General features: G+C 46.1%; 1 protein-coding gene across 3 annotated transcripts in view; it reads left to right on the top strand.

The window, feature by feature from the left end:
* Positions 1-17,029, top strand: part of KSR2 (kinase suppressor of ras 2) — a 506,936-nt gene that overhangs the window by 390,015 nt on the left and 99,892 nt on the right. For all 3 annotated transcript variants that reach the window (XM_005572358.5, XM_005572357.5, XM_015431615.3), the window contains exon 7: positions 1,716-1,799. In XM_005572358.5, coding sequence (XP_005572415.1) covers positions 1,716-1,799 — 84 coding nt within the window. The remainder of the gene's footprint in view (positions 1-1,715; positions 1,800-17,029) is intronic.

The following is a 17,029-nucleotide window of genomic DNA, read 5'->3' as shown; positions in this document are numbered from 1 at the left end:
CAGTTTTGAATTGGCTACGCCCCTGGCTCAGCCACGCCCTTGGCTCGGCCACACCCCTGGGTCAGCCACTCCTCTGGCTCAGCTCGGCTCCTGGATTGGCCATGCCCCTGGCTCAGCCCCACCCCTTAGATCGCCCAGCCCCCAGGCTCTCTGGTAGTCCCTAAGATTCAAAAGCTGATGCCCAGAGGAGGGAGACAACCTGTTAATTGTAGGAATGTCTTCCCAGAGGAGCTGAGACTTGGGATGACCTACTACTCTTCAGTCTCTCCCTGTGTTTCTCCCTGGGCTTAACGCCAGGCGGTAGAGAGAACTGGACTCACCCCAGCCTTGGTGAAGAAATGAAATTAAAATCCCATCTGCTGCCATCCAAGTCACTTCAGCCAGAGCTGGGGAAGAGGCAGAGCTGATCCCAAGCACAAGAGAGAGCTGGAAAGGAGAAAAAACTGTCACCCACTGCTTCTGACGCCTGCCCGCCATTCCTGTGTGGCTGGCTGATGAGTGAAATACACGCTCCTTCGCCGCCATTCCCCGGAGCTGCCAAATTCTGCAAAACAGAGTCTGCTAAACTCACTGGCTCTGCTGAAGGGAAAGAAAGGGGCTTGACCAACTCACAAATCCAAAACCAGAGAGGGAGAGTTTTCTTGGCAGTAAGCGTCTTTGCTCAGAATATTGCTATTTGCTTAGATTTGGAGGCTTTGGGCTGTGGCTTATTTTGTTTGGAGAGTGACTGACCCAAATCAGGCAAAACGGTCCAACAGAGGGATGCAACCTTTCCCTCGAAATTCTCCGACTCCAAGTTATATAATCACTTCCGATTTCCCTTTTGACACTCTGAGGCAGTGGAGATTAGATACAACTCCTGCTGACGGTGACACACATTGAAAATTAAAATTAACTGTGACCTGGCAACCTTCAGTACTTTTCTTGGGCCCAGTCCTGCCGCTGCCTCATATCTCTTGGGGAAGAAAGCACCCTGGCAATATCGAGGGGAGATGTGCCCGGGGAGTTAATCGAATGCACCTCTGCTCCAGTTGGTTTATCGCTGCACACGGGAGACCTCCAAACTGCCCATGTTTGCAGCAAGTGGATGGGGTTGGAGAGCAAGGTGAGCTGATGGTCTGAAATGGCTTTCACTTTCAAAGACTCTTCTCTGCCACTGAAGTTTGGGTTCTCAGGTCTTTCGGGAGACGAGGGCTCCCTTTGATACTCCCCAGGTGGTGTGACCAGCAACTGATGGGAGATGGTTCAGCGGGTCCCCCAGGAGGCTCCACCTTGCTCTGTAGCTTTCTGCAGGCAGTTCCAGCCCTATCCATTGCTCTGTCCCAGAACTGACCTTGGCATATAGTAGGCCACCAGGCAATATTTGTTGAACAAATGAATGACCCTTATGAATGTTCAAGGTAGTAGTATAGTCACAACCCAATTTACTGAGTGCTTACTATGTACCAGGCACTGCACAGAGCCCTTGACATGCCTGACTGACCTCATTTAATCTCCCCAGTAACCTACGAGGTCAATACTGTTATTATCTGGAGTTTACAGATGGGGAAACAGAGGTTCCAGTGGTTTAAGCAACTTGATTAAGTCACACAGCTCGGAAGAAACAGGACTGGAATCCAGGGTTCATGTGCTTGCTCTTCAAGTGCTTCATCCCTCTAGAGATAGGTCAGTTGCCGTTTCCTTAACCTTGAACATTTTCTGTCTCTTTTCCACAGGTTTTCCACCAAGTACTGGATGTCTCAGACATGCACAGTCTGTGGGAAAGGGATGCTTTTTGGCCTCAAGTGTAAAAACTGCAAGTAAGTGACTGTGCCCTGCGGTGACTTTTTCCAGCACCCAATGTCAGCTAGAACTATGCAGGTCACTGAAACAGCCTTTGGGAGTTTAATTTCTTCACTCTTGGGAGAGTTGTTTGCTTTGTTTTTCAGAAATAGATTTGAAATGCACCTCTACATTTCGGTAGGGGGTCAAGGGAGGGCAATTCTGAATAAGAACCAGAGCTGATGGAAGATGCTGGAAATGCCTAATGCTGTGTGCTGAGGCACAGTGGTACTTCTCGTTTTCATAGCATCTAAGGCCAGGGGTTGGCACACTTTCTCAAATTGACCAGATAGCAAATATTTTAGGCTTTGCAGACCATAAGCAGCCGTAAACAATACAGAAACAGAAACAGTCTTGACAACTTCATTTATTCCAATAAAACTTTATTTGCAAAAACAGACTGCAGGCTGGCTGTGGCCCTCAGCTGTAATTTGCTGATCCTGAGTTAGAATTTGCCAAATCCTTTTCTCTCTCTCTGTCTCTTTTTTTTTTTTTTTTTTTTTGAGATGGAGTCTTGCTCTGTCACCCAGGGTGGAGGGCAGTGATGTGATCTTGGCTCACTGCAACCTGCGCCTCCCGGGTTCAACCAATTCTCCTGCCTCAGTCTCCTGAGTAGCTGGAACTACAGGCCTGTGCCACCATGTTGGCTTTTTTTTGTTTGTTTGTAATTTTAGTAGAGACAGGGTTTTACCATGTTGGCCAGGCTGCTCTTGAACTCCTGACCTCAAGTGATCCTCCCTCGTCAGGCTCCCAAAGTGTTGGGATTGCAGGCGGGAGCCACTGCGCCTGGCTCCCAAGTCTGTCTCTGCTTTTTCTTTCTCCTCATGGTACCTTTTTGAACCAGCATTGTAATTCTCCCCATTTTACAGATGTGAAGGCTGAGTCTAGCAATGAAAAGTCACTGTGAAGAAGTGACAGTCCGGACCTGAACCCAGATCCCTAACTCCTTTTCTGCTCACTTTCTGTAGTATCATATTGGTCTGGAATTTTGATGAGAAAGCCAGACCACCCAGGTGGTCTTTCTCTTCCTCAGCTTCCTTTCTCTTCCTCACCCCCATTCAAGGTTGTGGCTGGCAAAAGGTAGGGAGGAAGAAGAAAACTGAGACACCAGATATGGGCTCTGGTTTCAAATCCTGGCGCTGCCACTTGGCAGCTGCCTGACCTTGGGCAAGTCACTTCACATTTCTGTCCCTAGTATTTTCATCTGTGTGAAAGGAATAGGCTGGGCGCGGTGGCTCAAGCCTGTAATCCCAGAACTTTGGGAGGCCGAGATGGGTGGATCACGAGGTCAGGAGATCGAGACCATCCTGGATAACACGGTGAAACCCCGTCTCTACTAAGAAATACAAAAAACTAGCCAGGCGAGGTGGCGGGCGCCTGTAGTCCCAGCTACTCGGGAGGCTGAGGCCGGAGAATGGCGTGAACCTGGGAGGCGGAGCTTGCAGTGAGCTGAGATCCGGCCACTGCCCTCCAGCCTGGGCTACAGAGCGAGACTCCGTCTCAAAAAAAAAAAAAAAAAAAAAAGAAAGGAATAATAATTGATATGGTTTGGCTGTGTCACCAAAATCTCATCTTGAATGGTAGCTCCCACGATTCCCACATGTTATGGGAGGGACTTGGTGGGAGATAATTGAATCATGGGGGCGGTTTCCCCCGTACTATCCTTGTGGCATGAATAAGTCTCATGGGATCTGATGGTTTTACAAGGGGAAACCCCTTTTGCTTGTTTTTTCTCATTCTCTCTTGCCACTGCCATGTAAGAAGTGTCTTTTGCCTTCCACCATGATTGTGAGGCCTCCCTGGCCACGTGGAACTGAGAGTCCATTCAACCTCTTTTTCTTTATAAATTACCCAGTCATGGGTAAGTCTTTATCAGCAGCATAAAAACAGACTAATATAATTATCATGCCTGCCTTGGGTGGCAATGAGCTTTTGATAACTCAGCACACTTGAGGACATAACACAGTGCCTGGCTTAGTCCAGTCCTTTGTAAGAAATTGCAATGCTTTGCTGTCGGGCCTCAATCTCTCCCTCTCTCTCCTTCTGTAAACACGTATTACATACCCCTTCAGGTCCAACACTATAAAATAGTCAGTAACAGTCAACTTTATGTAATAATTACAAATGAACGTGCATCTGTTTGCTTTGTAGAAGTCATTTAGTTTAAAAGATTCTGAGAATTCCTCTTTCTGCTCTAGGCTTGCTCTTCCTTGTCTAGTCCAGGCAGAGGCCTCTCATTTAGGCCCTTTCAGGCCTCCCCACATCCCTGCCCCAAGATAGAAGTGAGATAGTGGCAAGGGCAAGCTCTGACTCTCCCCACTCTGCCCCACCCCTGTCCATACCCTCCACCTGGCAGTCTCACCTGAGTAATGAAGGTAAGGTTGAGCATCCTTTCCTCCTGGAGTCGTGGGGAGCCTTAAGCCCCATGGTATAAAGGGAAGCACAGGCCAGATGCAGAGTCTTATGCCTGTAATTCCAGCACTTTGGGAGGCTGAGGCAGGAGGATCAGTTGAGCCCAAGAATTTGAGACCAGCTTTGGCAACATAGTGAGACCCCCATCCACACACACACACACACACACACACACAAAAAAAAAAAAAAATTAGTCAGGCATGATGGTACATGCCTGTTGTCCTAGCCACTCTGGAGACTGAGGCAGGAAGATTACTTGAGGACAGGAGTTCAAGACCAGCCTGGGCAACAGAACTAGACCCTATCTCTACAAAATAAATTAAGGTAAAAAATTAGCCAGGAGTGATGGCACATATTTGTGGTCCTAGCTACTTGGCTGGGGCAGGAGGATCACTTGAGCCTAGGAGCTTGAGGTTGCAATGAGCTGTGATTGCACCACTGCACTCTAGACTAGGCAACAGAGAAAGACCCTGTCTCAAAACAAACAAACAAAAAAAAACAAACAAAAAAATTTAAGGGAAAGCAGGGGCAATAATGACCAAGTATTAGTACTTCAAGGCCACCTTCCTTGCCTTGGTCCTCTGTGAACCTAGGCTCTCAGTGGTCTTTCTGACAACAAAAGGCATAAGGCTAGGCCTTTAGGTCTGGGCCCCGGGCTGGCTGATTTTCTCCGTATACCAGCAGCTCCGAAGACCCGTCTCATCTGTATCTAGACCTACCACGTTCCGCGGAGGTGATGGCAACTCTTACATCCTCATACCTGCCGTGTGGAGGCTTCGAAGTCGGGTAATTAGGTGACAGGGTTGCAGCTGGGGTAGCGAGGCTGAACACTTCCCAAGCCGTTTTCATTTTCAGCACTAGACGCAGAACTCAGAAGTAGCCTTTGCTAGTGCTCTCTGGTCTAAAAATCCTGAGCAAAGCCTTAGACCTTGCCAAGGGTTGGGAGAGGAGGTTGTGGGAAGGATAGGGATGGGATCGGGGGGGCAGGCTGCAAGAACACAGACTTGGAAAGCAGTCAGAACTGAGTTTGAGTCCCAGCTCCATTACTAAACTCTTGCATGAGCTTAAGCAGAGGTGTGCCGTCATGGGGCTCAATGTCTCTCTCTACAACGCAAGTGTGACATTAACGCCCACCACAGGGCTGTTGGAAGGAGTCAATGAAATGTCCATGCTCCAGATTGCAATGTTTTATCACATTCTTCTCTATTCCATCTTGTGCAGAAATGACTCCTGGCATATAAGAGGCAAAATTCAAAACCAAAAATTCAAAACATGAAGATCTGACATGCTTCAGGAGTTTTGACATAGTGCTTGCAGAAACTACAACAGAATTGAGAGCAATCTCCAGTACATAATTATGAGCATGCATTGCTAATATCACCAGTTGAAGTTGAGACGTGTTCTACAATAAATTCCTGCAGTTTTCACATTAGTTATAGTGAGGATAGAGGGTTACTTGTATGTGTTTTCAAAGATTGGCAGAATTTTGGATGCACTTATGAGCTGATAGAAGGGTTGGATGAGGGATAGAAATGGGAGATGTACAGACCCCACTGTCAAGGAGTTTAGAGGAGACACACCTATGGAAATTGAATGTCAATAAAATGAGAGTGTACACATAAAGAGTGGTGACAGGTGACATTTCAGAGAGGTGACACCAAGGATGAGGAGGCAGCTTCTTGTAGAAAATGAGTAGAACCATTTGTTCACTTATTCAAATAATACTTTTTGGGCACCTGCTATCGACTGCACAATTGTAGGCACTGGGGAAACGACAGTGAATAAAAGAGACAAAATCCTTCCCTAGTTTCTATGCTGGGGCCTGGGCAGGAGTTGGGCAGATAGTAAACAAAGTAAATTAGTAAATTAGGTCATATGATAAGATGATGCAAAATGCTAAGAAGATGGACAAAGCAGAGAAGGGTCAGGATGGGGGCTGCAACTTCAATTAAAGTGTTCAAGGATGGTCTCATACCTGAGTGAGAACTTTGCAAAAAGAGTAGTGTGTGATCTGGGTCATTTCCTGTCCTCTGAAAGCCCCTCCAGAAGCCTGGATTTGAACCTTCCCTGAAGGGAATGATTTTTTTTTTTTTTTTTTTTTTTTTTTTCACTCAGAGCAAATCCAGTTCTGTTACTGCCAGAAACTCCCTGGGTGACAGGGATTGGATTGGCCTCATGCTATTCTGCACATGGTCCCTGGACCAGCACCATGAGCGTCACCTGGCACCTGGCTGGAAATGCACTTCTCGGGGCCCATTCCAGACCTGCCAAATCACAATTTGCATTTAAGATGGTCCTTGATATGGTTTGGCTGTGTCCCCACCCAAATCTCATCTTGAATTGTAGCTCCCATAATTCCCACGTGTTGTGGGAGGGACCCAGTGAGAGATAATTGAATCATGGGGGCCGTCTCCCACATACTGTTCTTGTGGTAGTGAATAAGTCTCAAGAGATCTGATGCTTTTATAAGGGGAAACACCTTTCGCTTGACTTTCATTCTCTCTTGTCGCCACCTTTGGGCTTCCACCATGATTGTGAGGCCTCCCCAGCCACATGGAACTATGACTCCATTAAACCTCTTTTTCTTTATAAATTACCCAGTCTCAGGTACATCTTTATCAGCAGCACGAAAGCAGGCTAATACAGTCCTGGTGATTCTTTTGCACATTAGCGTTTGAGAAACACTACTCTAGGTGATCTCCAAATTTCTTTCCTGAGCTACTTTTCATTTTCTAGATGATGGTTCTCAAACTTGAATGTGCACAAGAATCCCCTGGAGGGTTTATTTAACAAACAGCTTTCTGGGCTCCACTTCTAGACTCTCAGGTTCAATACCTCTGGGGTGGACTCCCAGAATGTCTATTTCTATCAAGTTCCCAGGCCACGCTGAGGCTGCCGGCCCTCGGACCCCAGTTTGCAAACCACCGCTCTACATTAGAAGTACTAGCTTAAAAAACAAATTCAAACTGTATTGTCCAGCTGGACATTTTATAATGCGAGATGTTTGTGTAAGTCTTTGCTGATGGTGTTTCAGGCTCTTTTGTTCTTACACGCCTTAGCTGCACTCTATAGATAGGAATCTTTTTCATCATCATCTGCCCAGCAAATTCATCCATTGGTGTGACGAGCCTAAAAGATAATGTGTGATTAGGAGGCAGGCATGGTGGCTCACGCGTGTAATCCCAGAACTTTGAGAGGCTGAGGCAGGCAGATCATTTGAGGTCAGGAGTTCGAGACCAGCCTGGCCAACATGGTGAAACCCTGTCTCCACTAAAACTACAAAAAATTAGCCAAGTTTGGTGGTGGGTGCCTGTAATCCCAGCTACTCGGGAGGCTGAGGCAGGAGAATCACTTGAACGTAGGAGGTGGAGGTTGCAGTGAGCCGAGATTGCACTACTGCACTCCAGCCTGGGTGACAAAGTGAGACCCTATCTCAAAAAAAAAAAAAAAAAAAAAAAAAAATAACGTGTGATTAGGAACACAGGCTGTAGGTCAGACATGCCTGTATTTGAACCCTGACTCTGCTGCCAGCTGGTTGTGCAGCCCCTTGGAGCCTCAGGTTTTTTTTTTGTAGAATGGGGATAATAATATCCACCTTACTAGACTGCTTAACAACAACAACGACGACAACAAAACAAGGTAATTGTTCAATGACATGTTCATCCTAGTACCCAGTCCAGTAGAAGTATTTAATTAATGTAAGCTAATGCTATATTACTAACTTTATGAATTAACTTTGGGGTACCCCTCCACCCAGGAAGCCAGAAACATCTCCTTCATGTCTAACCCCCTTCCCTCCTGCTCCGATTTCATGCCCACTTCCTCCGGAATTATCATTAGCTGTCTTGTTGGCATTCTGAATAGAGAGATTAATGAACTAATAGGAAATTAAGACTCAGAAAGCAATTTGCAGTTATCTAAATTGAGGCGTTTTCATCTAATAGGTTCGTGAGAGCAGAATGGAGTTTAGCTCTGAGAGTAGAATGTCAGCACAATTCACATATTGTCTGATAACTGGATTCAGCTGGCAGAAGTTTGCTTTTGCAGTAAGATGCTGATGGGTTTCCCAACCTTCAATCACGTGTTATCTGCATTCTTCCCCCTTCTCGGGGTCCTTCCACAAGTTTCTGCAGAGCTGAGATCTGGTTCCTTGGAAGCCTCTCTACTGCTATCTGCATTTCTTGCAGGAAAATGCACAACGTGATTTGGGTGACACCTGCTCTAGAAAACGAGAGTTTGAACGGAGATGCTTTTTTTTTTTTTTTTTTTTTTTTTCATGGGCTGGAGTGTGGAAGAGAGGGGAGCACCTTCCAGAACCACAAGTGGATAAGTAGCATTTTAGCTGTCTCTGATGCTTGTTTTAGCTACCCGTTTTCTCTTCTCAGATTATGTTTTATTTCTGGTTAGTTCAGCCATCTCTGAGCGTGTGGGGATTCTTTGCTGCCACTCGGAGTATGAGGGTGAAGAAGACACACTTGTCCTGGGGATGCTCACAGTCACTATCAGTTCTCAAGGTGTGCCCTGGCCCCACCTATCTCAGGATCAAGGTGCAAGCTTAACATTGCAGCTTCCAGAGCTCCTCTGCAGATTTCCCGGACCAGGCTGTGAGCATAAGGCCTAGAAATGTGCATTTTACTAAGCCTCCCAGATAATTCGTATTTGTATTTAAGTGTGGAAGTGCTGCGGTGCCGCGTCAAGGTCGGGCGGATGCAGTAATGCACATCAAGGTGCTCTCCTGGAAGACCTTGAAGCTACGTCTTGAAGGAAGAGGAGTTAGCCAGGTGAAGCAGTCAGGGCGCTCTGGGCCGAGGAAACAGCCTGAGCAAAAGCTTGGACCGGGACGTTAAAGGCCTTGAGCATATTTTGCAATTGTTTGTACCAGGCAGGGACTGGGGGAGAGTGGAGATAGATTCTGCTTTGCAGCCACAGGACTGAGCCTGGCTTGTTTGGGCCAGTTATTGCCATGATTCAGGCTGCTGCTACCTGATGCTCCAGGCAGGGGACGGGATGGGGGTGGGAAGCATTGCTCAGTGCCCATCCAGACCCACTCCTGGAAAAGCAGTCTTGGACTCAGGCTCTCATTATCGCAAGAGTGGGTTGTTTGCCAAGTACAGGGCCATGGGGAGGAGCATGCTGGTGTCAAGATCACCCTTCCTGTGGGTGGCAGAGTGAGGAACGCACACTAGGAGTTGCGATATTCTCTGAGTCATCTGCTCTCAGGGCCTTAGATTCGAAGGGTCTGATCAACTAAGGGATTTCAGAGTACTTCATAGATGCTGGAGGCTTATTCTTCCCTAGGACCAAGGAGCACTCCTCCTCTGCTTTGAAGACAGGATGTGATTATAAACTCAGCGGCCAATGGTCATAGTCTTACCTCACCCACTTCCGTCTTGTGCTCAGATCAGATTTCCAGTGATCTCTTTGACCAGCCGCTGCTACAGAGGCTGCAGCAAATGGCTAGTACCTTGCAGCTGCCTCACCCAGGTACCTGGGACTAAGCCCCTCCCCCTTCCCCAGGTAGTTCAGAGCCAGTGACTACCTTTTTCAGGGCTGCAAAATCCCAGCCTCCTTACCTTGAGACAAATAGATTTTTTTTTTTTTTTTGAGACGGAGTCTTGCTCTGTTGCCCAGGCTGGAGTGCAGTGGTGGGTCCGGCTCACTGCAAGCTCCGCCTCCTGGGTTCACGCCGTTCTCCTGCCTCAGCCTCCCGAGTAGCTGGGACTACAGGCGCCCGCCACCTTACCCAGCTAGGTTTTTTTTTTTTTTTTTTTGTATTTTTCAGTAGAGATGGGGTTTCACTGTGTTAACCAGGATGGTCTTGATCTCCTGACCTCGTGATCCGCCCGTCTCGGCCTCCCAAAGTGCTGGGATTACAGGCTTGAGCCACCGCGCTCGGCTGACAAATAGATTTTATGGTACAGTTTTTCCTGCAGGGTCCCCATGGTATCAGGCTGAGACTGCATTCACCTGAAACCGCATCCATGCCTGGTTTCTCCCTACTCCCGACCTTGCTTCCTCCACAATGAAATAGGTTTCTTTTTTTCTTTTTTGAGACAGAGTCTCACCCTGTTGCCCAGGATGGAGTGCAAAGGCATGATCTCGGCCCACTGCAGCCTGGAACACCCGGGTTCAAGCAATTTTCCCCCTCTGCCTCCTGAGTAGCTGGGATTACAGGTGCCCACCACCAAGTCCAGCCAATTTTTGCATTTTTACTAGAGACAGGGTTTCACTAAGTTGGCCAGGCTGGTCTCAAACTCCTGGCCTCAAGTGATCTGCTTGCCTCGGCTTCCCAAAGTGCCGGGATTACAGGCATGAACCACCGTGCCCGGCTGGAATAGGTTTCTTCTGAGCATACTCCCTCAATAAATCATTTGCAAGAATATTCATTTCAGGATCTGCTTCTACAAAACTCAACTTATGACAGTGAAACAACAGCAAGGATACAGACTGCGGGCAGAGAGAGCTGAGTTCAGGTCCTGGCCCTGCCACTGCCTCACTGTGTGACTCTGGGAAGGTTTCTAAACCTCTCTGATGTACAGTGAGGGTAACACATTCATTCCATGTGATGAAATATGTTCATGCCCCAATAATAATGACTTGAGAATTCTTTCAAATTAGAATCTTTAAATATGTTGTTCAGCATTTATTTCATTGCAAAACTCGACTTTATATGAATGCGAAGTATAAAAAGAAACAGACCCACTAAATCGCTTCCATGGGTTGAAGCAACATCGAAGTTCTGGAAAATTTTAGCACATTTTCGCCTTTTCTGTAGTTCTGGTTCTCTGCTCTTCTTTCAGAATTTTCTGAATCAGCCAACTTCTTGGAAGGCTTGTTAAAGGGTTTATTTCAGTTTTTCTCAACCTTGGCACTATTGGCATTTGGGACCAGATAATTCTATGTTGTGGGGGCTGTCCTGTTGTTGGAGGATGTTTAACACCATCTACAGTTTCTACCTGCTAGATGCCAGTAGCACCCCCTCCTCACTCCCAGTTGTGACCATGAAAAACGTCTGCAGACATTGCCAAATGTCTCCTGGGGGTCAGAACTGCCCACAGTAGAGAGCTACTCATCCCTAAGCCATGGGACTGTGCTGTGCATTATTCAGTTTTAGAATGGCAACTCGCAGTTGCTTGACCTGTGCTTGGACTCATTACTCAAATAGTCAGCTTGTAGGGTGAATCCTTATATATATTTCAGGTTATAGGGTGAACTACAGGGTTATCTACTCTATAATTATAGGGTGATATAGGCATTATAATCCCTATTATACTAGGGGGTGATCAACCATCTCAGTTTGTCTGGGACTTTCTGAGGTTTAGCACTGAAAGTCCAAAGTGCCTAGAAACCCTTCGGTCACGCCTAGGTTGGTCACCTTATAATAGAGGTAGGTCTTTACTAGCTAAAAACATTTTATACATTCCGGTTGAGGTCACTGCCCACTTCTGTAGGAGTGAGACCCATGATCAGTCCCCTAGTAAGGTAAGACATGCTGTTTGAAAGCCTGAGTTAACCAGCACAAGATTTCCAGTGTATTCCAGTGGTGTTTTCATGGCTTTTATACGAGTCCTCTTTCCTCCTGCCTGCAGTAGCTGGCCAGACATGCTCGTACCTACTTCTTTTTATATAAGCAGTCACTTTACTAATTTTTACTTAAATAAGCCACGCACTCCTCAATTGAGTTTTGCCGTGTTAGTGGATCTTTTCAATGGGATTCGTACACATCAAAATCCAAGTGAAAATATCCAATAACACAGAAAAACCAAGCACATCTTGGGTTTCCCTCTTGCCCTGTGCATTCTGCTCTCCTATGTTCTTGCATCAAAATATGTTTTACCTAAAAATGTCCTATTTTTTTGCAAAATAGCTGCAGCCACAAGTGATGAGGAGATAAAAGTGTGAAGTAAGCCATGGCTAGTATGAGCCACCATTGCACTGATTTACCCAGACCTTTAAAAAGTGGGGAAATGATGAGTGCTGCTGTCGCAGCTGCTGCGAAGTTCCTGGAAGCTTCGGGAGTTTGTACAACAGGCAGGATATTGGCAGGATATAATTATGAGCAAGTATTTCAGAGATCACCAGCTTGAATCTTGAACTTACTTTTCTATTAATAGAAACACTTCAGTTTTTGCAATAATTATAATGGGAGTTAATCATCCCATATATGCGTTTTTACCTATGATAAGCAAAAATTTAGGTCTAATTATAGTTGTATCTGAGGGATGCTTATAATTCTACTGGGGGCTGAGGTGGGATTAGATGTGATAATGATGATGATAATTATAATGATGCTATCATGTATTGGGGGCTCACCCAGGTGCCAGACATTTTGCTAAACACTTTACATGCATGATCTCATTTAATCCTTGCCACAACTATGGAAAGTAGGTAGGGTCTGTTATTATCCCCATTTTACAGACAAGGAAACAGAGGCCTTCAGAAGTAAACAGCTGGCTCTAAGTGTCATGGTGAGTGGATCTGTTACTCACACCCACTGATCGCTCTGATTCAAGATCCCAGACTTTTAACCACTTTACATAGGCTGGCTACACAGAAGGCCGGCAATAAATGCTATGTGTCACTCTGCTTGCCCTTTAACTAAACAAGCAGAACAGAGTATAAGAATCTGGTCTCAATCCCAGCCTGGACCAAAGCTTTTCGTCATTCGACCCCCAGCCTGCCCCACGCTCCCCTCATCCTTTGTTAAATTGAAAGACGACAAATGGATCTTTGTGTTCTGATGAACATCTCTGGGTTCAGAGAGCCAAGAAGACTCTACAGTCACTTTCTCCTTTTTCAGGGAAGGTGGGGGAGAGGAGAGGAGGGAGGGTACAGCCAGCAATAAATGTACAGCTTCCCTTGCAGTGTTCTCTTATGGAGAGAAAAGTGCTGGGGGGTTCCTGGTGATTTTTCATGATGTCCCTGGAGCCCAAGGTTTGATTTATATGTCAATACTCCCTACCACCTGCCCTTTGCTCATTTATATTGTGGTTGGCTATAGGCTAAAGAGCTAGACCCCACTGAGTTATTAGCAGTGAGGGAAAGGGTGTTTTGCTGTCCTGCACTTGGAGCATACAGAGGCATTTCTAGAAGCATTGTTTCAAACAAGAGACCACAGGGGAACTCACATGAGACCAGAATGCTCAGTTGGGGTATGCAGTGAACCAAGCCCTGCTGCAAAGGGGGCAAGGATTTGGTTTCGTTGTTGTTTTTTTTTTTTTTTTTTTTTTTGCAAGAAGCCTTCAGGAACACTTAATGCGGTGACCTGGAAAAGGAAAGCAGGTACAGAGAGTAGGGAAGATAATGAGAGGGGAACTTTCCTGCCCTTTAATTGCAAGTTTCTGCTGCCAGAGGGGGTCTTTTCAAAATGCTTAGCTGGCATTCCCCTCCCGGTTTAAAATCCTTCATTAGTTCCCCCTGGCTCTCGGCGAAATCCAGCTGCATGATGAGACCCTGCGCCATGTTTGCTTCCTCTTCTATCCCCTCGTATCTCTTCCCTCTTCGTGCCCAGAGCTCCAGCTTCCCTGAGCCATCAATCCCTGCAGCAGGCCATGTGCCCACTCATTGACATGTCTTTGCACCCCATTGCTACTGCCTGCATCTTTCTTGCACACCTCTCCTGGCTCTCATTTATCTTTTAAGCTCAGCTCAGTCACCACTTTCCTCCAGGAAGCCCTCCTTGACTCCCTTCAAATCTGAAGTGCCACTGTCTGCCCTTTTCTGTCACACCATATTACATACTACTATGTTGTATTTGTCTATTTACCTGCCTGTCTTCCTGACCAGACTTTAAACTCTTTGAAGGCAGGGCCATCTCGTTTCTGGACTGTTCACTGTTTAAACCTCTAGGGCCAGCACGGTGCTTGGCACATGGTAAATGCTCAGTAAATATTTGTTGCTTGAGTAGATCTCAGTAGGGACCTCTAGAGAGAAAGTGGTTCTTGCCAATATGAGGCCCCCAAAATCTGGTTCAAATCCAGATGGGCTCGTTTCTAAGAGGCAATTTGGGGGCAGTAGGATGAGTAGAAAGATGTTCATGCTTGAAGCCACAAGAGACGGGTTTACATTCTTGGACAGTACATTTCTTGCTAGACTGTAAGATCTTTAAAGAAAGAATTCTTGTCTTATTTAATTATTATACCCCAGTGCTGAGCACAGCCCTTGGCACAGAGGAGGAACACAGTGTTTTCTTGTGGGCATGCATGGGTGAATTGTCCCAATTCTGCCCATTACTATCTGTATGACTGAGCTTGTTACTGGACCCCAGTCTTCTTGACTTAAAAATGGATGTACATGGAATACTATGCAGTCATAAAAAAGAACAAGACCCTGTCTTTTGCAGGAACATGGATGGAACTGGAGGCCATCATCCTTAGCAAACTAACACGGGAACAGAAGACAAAGTACCACATGTTCTCACTTATAAGTGGGAGCTAAATGATGAGAACACATGGACAGAAAGAGGGGGACAGGCCAGGCGCGGTGGCTCATGCCTGTAATCCCAGCACTTTTGGAGGCCAAGGCAGGCAGATCACGTGAGGTCAGCAGTTTGAGACCAGCCTGGCAAACGTGGTGAAACCCTGTCTCTACAAAAAATACCAAAATTAGCCAAGATTGTGCCATTGTACTCCAGCCTGGGCAACAGAGCAAGACTCCGTCTCAAAAAAAAAAAAAAAAAAAGTTAAAAAGCAAAAGAAAATACTGGGGGAAAAAGATAACAGTTAAAAAGAGTCTTAGACTTCAAGTCTTCAACTTGATTGCAGTCTAAAACTTAAATTGAGGTTTTAAAAACATGCACGTAGAAGACAGAGTTATACATCACATGATTACACAACGGGGGCACATCTATGAGGATTTATCCCTTCTGTTTTCTGAAGAATGAGTGAGCAAAATGAATGCATTAGATCTGCAGTGAGAGTAAACAAACAGACAAACAGAAGCTAATAAGGGTTAAAATATAGGTAAAACATTTCACACAGTTTATCTCACATGGTAGAGGGAAATCATTATTATTCCTAGTCTCATGGTCAATATTGTGATTCCATAGCCATACGTGAATTGATATCCACTATTTCATTAACAAAAGTAAGCCAACAAAGCTAGGTGTTCAGGACTTTTCACATATTACATGGGTGTAACAATATCCACCTCTTATGAGATTGCTGTTCAGGGGACATGGGTTGTGGAATTTAGCGCCTGGCTCAAAGTTTGTGCTTGCTGAATGTTTCCTCAATTGGATATTAGGAGCCAGGTTTTTTAAATGTTCCATTTGCACTCCGGAAGGAAAGCCCAGGCCCTACTCACACAGATTATTGTGAAGTTAGCTGGTATGGAACAAGAAAAAGTAGGAGAAATGAGAGATTGAAGCTGATTGAAGCAAATTTTCATCCATTGGTTAGAATCGCCCAATGAATGGTGAGAAATTGACGTGACAGTCTTCCCCAGGAGGCGTCTTGCCTGTCCCTCCTGTGAACGCCAGCGTTCCAATCCCAGCTCCGCGCCAGGCTCTAGGCTTGTGACTGCTTCACAGGGGGCCATGACAAATCTTTCAAGAAAACAGCAGAGCTGCTTGTGAAAGAGACCATGTGTCCCCCGCGGTTCCCATGGAGATCCAGTTTGCTTCTGGTCAAATCCTTGCCCCGGCGCCCCACACTGGGAAGAAGGGAGGGAAGAAAGAAGGGGGCATCATTGCATTTCACAAACAAAGAGGGATACGATTTATAAGAAATAGAAATGACCTTTCAATAACGGTTTTGATAGGGATTAGAGTGTTTCTAAATCTCAGTGCCTGACAGATTTCCCCTTCCACCTGTTCTTTTTCTTTCCTCCTCTTTCTCTCTCTCATACTTACCCACCAGATAATAAGCACCAGGCACCTTTCAATGAAGGAGGAAAGGAAAGGGAGGTAGAACATGAGGGAGACCTAGATTCTGCCCTCAAGATGAATTCACATATTTAATTTTCAGACAGAGACGATGTCTCATTTAGCCAGCAGCTCCCTTGAGGGAATGAGATGTTCCTCGTAAGCAACTTTTCCCGATAACTGAAGCTTATCCTATTAAACCTTGGAATTTAAAAGAAAAAAAAGTTAACTATTTGCAATGAAAGTTTTAAATAAATCCTTTCCAAGTTTGCAGGCTCTATGAGGGTGGCAGGGCGTTTCCTGCGTGCGTTCAGAGTGGGTCGTATCCCTGCCTGCTAAAGCGTTGACCTATTTAGTGCCTATGTGGCACTACTCATTCTCTCATTAAATGCTCTCTTGCCCTGCTAGGAAGGGCAGACCTGTGATTTAGGCTCAGGTCAGCTTGATTCCAAAGTGCAAACTTTTGACCACTTCTGGAACCATATAGGACCTTCCCTGGTGCCTGGGAATCCTTCAGACTCACCATCTTGAAACATGGAGCTCCTCCTGGCCCACGTCTGGTGTGGAGGTTTGCCTTCTTTCATGTTGTTGGAGGCAGTCTGCTGTGTCCACCCACCTCTTCCCTTCCTCCTTGGGGAATGGAGCACCTGGAGAACCAAATTCATAAAGGACTGGCAGCTAGAGACGCACGAGGAGTCAAGGGGCAGAAGGCTTGGTTTTGGTGTGAGAGCCGTGTGGAAGGCCACGTTTATGCCCTGAATTTCTGTTAATAATCCTGATATTTTAACTGGGCTCCCCTGTTTCCACAAACCCAGAGACAAGGATGTGAGGGCAAGTGGTTTATTTGAGAGATGATCCCAGGCCATATCAATAGAGGAGTGGGGAAGTGAGACAGAGAGTTAAGGCAGCTGTTAATGGGTGCATCAAAGAGCA

The sequence above is a fragment of the Macaca fascicularis genome, chromosome 11 (genome assembly GCF_037993035.2).
Source record: "Macaca fascicularis isolate 582-1 chromosome 11, T2T-MFA8v1.1".
Lineage (NCBI taxonomy): Eukaryota > Metazoa > Chordata > Mammalia > Primates > Cercopithecidae > Macaca > Macaca fascicularis.
The sequence above is the reverse complement of the archived record's forward strand: the minus strand, read 5'-3'. Positions and strand labels throughout refer to the sequence as shown.